Consider the following 4,758-nt stretch of genomic DNA (forward strand, 5'->3'; position numbering starts at 1 on the left):
CCCGAGGCGCCTCCACCTCGTTGGAAAGCGAGGGAAAGCCTCTGTGCCTTTGCTCCCACTGAACAACTGTCCCACACGGTCGGATTTGGGGACTTCTGCATTTAGGCCTGTCGTTAAACATTTGAAGAGGCAGAGCCTCCCTGTAATTTTTGTAATTTTGTCCCTAGTTAATGGGTCATTCAGAGCCTACCCAGGCAATTTGTTGAGCGTTTGAGCAGTTAATGGTTATAACCCTGACCTTCACATTAACCTAGCCGCCTCTTGTCAAGGGCTCTCATGATCTTCAGGTAACAGCCACTGCTCCCACGAGTGTCCATCTTCTTTGTTTTCCCCCCCCACCCCTTCTCTTGGTTTGTAAACCAGATCAGTCTGCAAACCCAGGCCCCTTTCAGCTTCTGTCCAGCTCTGTTGTCTAGAAAGTTTCCAAGCTGGGAAGCTTTGTTTTTTTAAGGGGCCCTTGTCCATTCTTCCTGGGGCTCAGCTCTCCCTGCGCCTCTCCCGCCTGGTCAGCCACTCGGTACCACCTAGATTAGGGCAGAGGAAGGGGACGTGTTGATCTGCCTTCTTTGTCAGCAGGATTTGTTGGGAGAGGATAGCACGTGCTCGATCGGGCCAAGTAAAGCGGGGAGCGTGTGGGCGGCGGTTAGCAGCGACCCCCAAGGAGAGCTGGTGTAGCTTCTCCGTAGGGAAAGTGCACCCCAGCCGGTTCAGGATTACCCTTAAATCTGGTAGCTACATTTTGTCTGGTACTTTGTGCTTTCCTGATGTCAGAGGCTTTATCCATGTTAATCTCAGTGGACCCTAACAACTCTGGTAGGGTACTACAGTCACCCATTCCACAGATGAGAAAGCCGAAGCCAAGTTAAGCGTACCAAGAGCGCATGCCAGGGAGGAAGCGGAGCTGGGGTTACTTGGCCTTCAGAAAGCGGCCCTGTGCCCAAATCTGTAGGCTGACAGGCGGGGCCGGCCTCCTTTGAGTCATGAGATGGCTCCCGTGCCCTGTGGAGTGGCCAAACAGGCATTCCTTAGAATGGGCACCCAGGTCTAGTCCGTGACCCAAGAGAGAGGAGCTGGCTGTCATCAGCCCTGGGAGTGGACATTTAAATGCCCTGGAGGCTTAGTGCGGGAGGCACGAGAGGGATCTGACCCTCGGCAAGCCGCCGGCCTCTTCCCGTTCCCGCCCGGGCGCCCGCTCCAAGTCAGTCCCCCATCTTGCTGGCTTCCCTGTCCCGGATGGCCCCGGCGGGCCGACCCTGGCGCGGCCGTCCTGGGGACGTTGCCAGTCCGGGCTCCGGGAGTAAGGCCGCCCCTGCTTGGGCCGCCGCCGCAGGCTTTCTCCTGCTTGCTGGTCTCAAGAGGGCTTGGCAGGTCTAGATTGAGATGATTAGCGCTATGGGGCTTCCCCCACTTTTCTTGAGGGATTATGTCACAGTCTATTAGGCGGGCTCCCTCGGTATTTAATCCCACTCTGACATGGGCTTTGNCCCGCCCCGTCGTCGTCTTAGTTTTGGTTCTTTCCCTTTGTAAGGAAAACAGACCCCATCTTCACACAGAAGTTAAGCTGGGAATTTCCCGTGTTGTCAGAGGGCACCCCCTCGGGTGACCAGAGCCCTGGGCTCCGAGAAGCTTTCTCAAGCACCGCATGGCCAGCTGCCACGGAGAACGCACGGTGGTCACCAGAGTGGATTTTTTTTTTTTATATACTATTTGTCAGTTTCCCCCAGGTCCGTGTAAAGAAACAAAGTTCTAAGTATTCCTGACCCATTTTGTAAAAAGTTGTGTGGTGGCTTCTCACCAAGCCCAGGTATCCTGGAGACGTTCACAGAGATAACACAGAGAGCCCCGCTTCGGCTGCAAGTCTTTGGAGGGTGGATTTGAACACTGCTTCCTTGCTTTGGGAAACCCTTTGGCATGAAAGGGCTTTCTTCAGGAATCATTCTCTTTTTTAAAGTTACTTATTTGAGAGAGGGTGTGTGTAAGTGGAGGAGGAGCAGAGACGGGGGGAGAGAAGAGCCTGATGCAGGGTTCGAACTCATGACCTAAGCCGAAGTCGGACGCTTAAGTGAAGGAGCCAGCCAGGCGCCCCCAGGAATCTTTCTTGATGGTGATGAAGGCTTTGGAGTCGCTCAGGTGGCCTTTGTAGCCCGCCCCCAGGTGTCAGGTGCAGACCCGGTCTGTGTAGTCGCAGAGGCTGGCTGGCGGCGGCAGGACAGGGCTGGAGACCTTTGCCTGCCCTGTCATGCTGTGGGCGGTGGTGAGGGAGTGTCTGGAATGTCTGCCCTGGACAAGTCCCGTCACCTACCCTCCCTTTGAGATCCTCCTGCCTGAGACGAGAGGGTTCAAAGGGTCTTGCCATCCCTTCCACTCTGATAGGCTTCTGGCTCCGTGAGGGTCTCTTGCTCAGGAGCCTTATTTTCTTTAATCAGGGCTTCTGGGAGCCCCGGCCCTTCTCATCTTCCCGCATCCCCTCCGTCCCTACCTGCCCCGAGATTCTGGCTACATTCTGACATGTCCCTCTGAGCCTTTTCCTTTCCACACTGTTGACTGTCAGTCAAGAGTGATGCTCTTTTTAGCTTTTCTTCCTGGAGTGCTGGCCTCTCCCCACCCCACCCCCGCCCCCCCGCCNTCTGTGGGCCTTCCTCAGCTCCATGATGTCTGTCTGTCTGGTCTGTCCGTTTCCCTGTGTTTCTCCTGAGGTGTGGCGGCCTGGCCTGCCCACGGTGTTCCCAGCAGGGAGGGACGTGCGTCATGCTTGCTGCGGGAACCAGCCCCCTGGTGGTGTCCACAGGTGTCCCCCCCCGGCTCGGCCAGCTCACCAGAACCAGTTTCCCCAGTCAGGTGGCACTTCTACTGTGGGCAAGGCCACTCCAGCAGAGGCAGCTACGCCCCACACCCCGTTCGGTGGCCGCACCCAGGCACCCAGGCCGGAAGGTGCCTCACTTGTCAGGAATGTGAGCTCCTCCCAGCTTTACTCTGCTGTCTTCCTGCGGGGCTCCCTCCCCCGCCAACCTGGCAGTTTGCAAGGAGACAACCTGAGGCACACATCCGTCACCTCCCTGACTTGTTTTCCTCTGAAACATCTGAACAAATTTTGTGTCCCGCATTGTGTGCGTGAGAGCTGCCCTTGACCTCTGCCGGGCTGTCTGTGGGGTCGGGCCGCTTGGGTTTTAAGCCGAGCTTGGGTTTTAAGCCGACCTGACCTGACCCCTTTGAATTGGGAATGAGTGTCAAGAGAGGCTCCTCTTGATGGGCTCCTTGACATTTGGGGAGCAGCGCCCCCCGGGGGCGGACAGAGGGGTTGCATGAGTGACAGGCCGCAAAGGGCTCTGGGAGCGTCACAGAGCCGTGTTTCTCTACAAAGCCTGGTAGAACCCGCGGGGATCCCCGGGGGCAGGCTCGTTCCCACACGGACCCCGGTCCCATCTAGACAGCGAGGTCTTTTCTGCCTGGATCAGATCCTTCTGTGGTTAGTCTCTCGGGTCCTGGGTTCGTCACGCCGCTGTTTATGTTCTCTTCATTCTCTTACGGGGTCCCAGTTAATGGAGAAGAAAGAAAGGAATTTGTTCTCTTCTCACACACGCCCCTCCATGGCCGTGCCCCAGGAACTCTGGGAGCTTTTAAAAGATTTGCGGAATTTATTTTTTTTTTTTTTTAAACCAACTCCTGTACTTGTGAGAACTGTCTCTGTGGGTTTGGCCAAAAACTGGATTCTTTCTCCAGTTGCTTTCCTTCTTAACCCTGTTTGTCCCCTTCCCTCCTCCCTACCCCGTAGATATTTAGAATGTTCTGTGGGCAGCATCTGTCACGTTTGGGGAGTGCTTTTATTTTTTAAAGTACTGGGAATGGGGGTGACGTGGGGGCGGTGACAGAGTCAGGCAGTCTGTAGGAAGGGGAGCCAGAAGGGATACGGGGGGTCGGCAGCAGTGGGTGCGGGGGACCCCTTCTGTGGGCGCTCTGACAGCTGTTTGGAGAGGACCTCAGGAGGGGGTTGGGACCTGAGACCCTTCACTCACCCCTTCCCCTCTTCACCTGCTCAGTCCCCCCCACCCCCCACCTCAGAGCTGTGCATGCTCTGAAGCGGGGTTGTCCAGACTTCTCGACGGGAAGACCTCTGGGAACTTCCAGCAGAGCATTAAGCACCGTGAAGCCCCAAGCTGGGGATTTCCTCTCGTTCGACCACAGAACCTTGTCGCTCTGCTTCTTTAGAATTCTGGTCCTTGGAGCACTTTGAGAAACACCGGCTTAGGGCTGGGCTGTCCCCGTGTCCGTGGCCACTTGGAAATCCAGCGGGGTCGGGCCCCCCACCCCCGCCGCTGTCCCCCAGCCAGGTTACACGAGAGCAGGAGCGGTCCTTCTTGGGGGGAGGGGGCGCCGAGAGGCAGCGGCCCCCACGTCCTCCCGAGGAGGGCCCCGCTCTGTTCCCTCCGCCGGGGCCAGCCCAGGGCCCTCGCCCTCGGAGTCTCCTCTCACGCCGGCCTCACGTTGGCTTTGGGGTTGGTTTGTAGGGAAGATGGTGAGTTGGAAGAAGGTGAGCTGGAAGATGACGGGGCCGAGGAGACCCAGGACACCTCCGGGGGCCCCGAGCGGAGCCGGAAGGAAAAGGGGGAGAAGCACCATAGCGACTCGGACGAGGAGAAGTCCCACCGGAGACTGAAGCGGAAGCGGAAGAAAGAGCGGGAGAAGGAGAAGAGGAGGTCGAAGAAGAGGAGGAAATCCAAGCACAAAGTAGGTCCGGGAGGGGGCGGGGGGGGGGGGGGG

The 4,758-nt window shown here is 57.4% G+C and overlaps 1 protein-coding gene across 1 annotated transcript in view; it reads left to right on the top strand.

Moving 5' to 3' along the window:
• ZC3H4 (zinc finger CCCH-type containing 4) overlaps window positions 1–4,758 on the top strand; it is a 39,461-nt gene that overhangs the window by 11,384 nt on the left and 23,319 nt on the right. The window contains 1 exon segment of the mRNA XM_077747188.1: window positions 4,506–4,725. Within this exon segment, the coding sequence (XP_077603314.1) occupies window positions 4,506–4,725 (220 nt within the window).

This window comes from Crocuta crocuta, unplaced genomic scaffold, assembly GCF_008692635.1.
Source record: "Crocuta crocuta isolate KB4526 unplaced genomic scaffold, BGI_CrCroc_1.0 scaffold334, whole genome shotgun sequence".
Taxonomy (NCBI): Eukaryota; Metazoa; Chordata; class Mammalia; order Carnivora; family Hyaenidae; genus Crocuta; species Crocuta crocuta.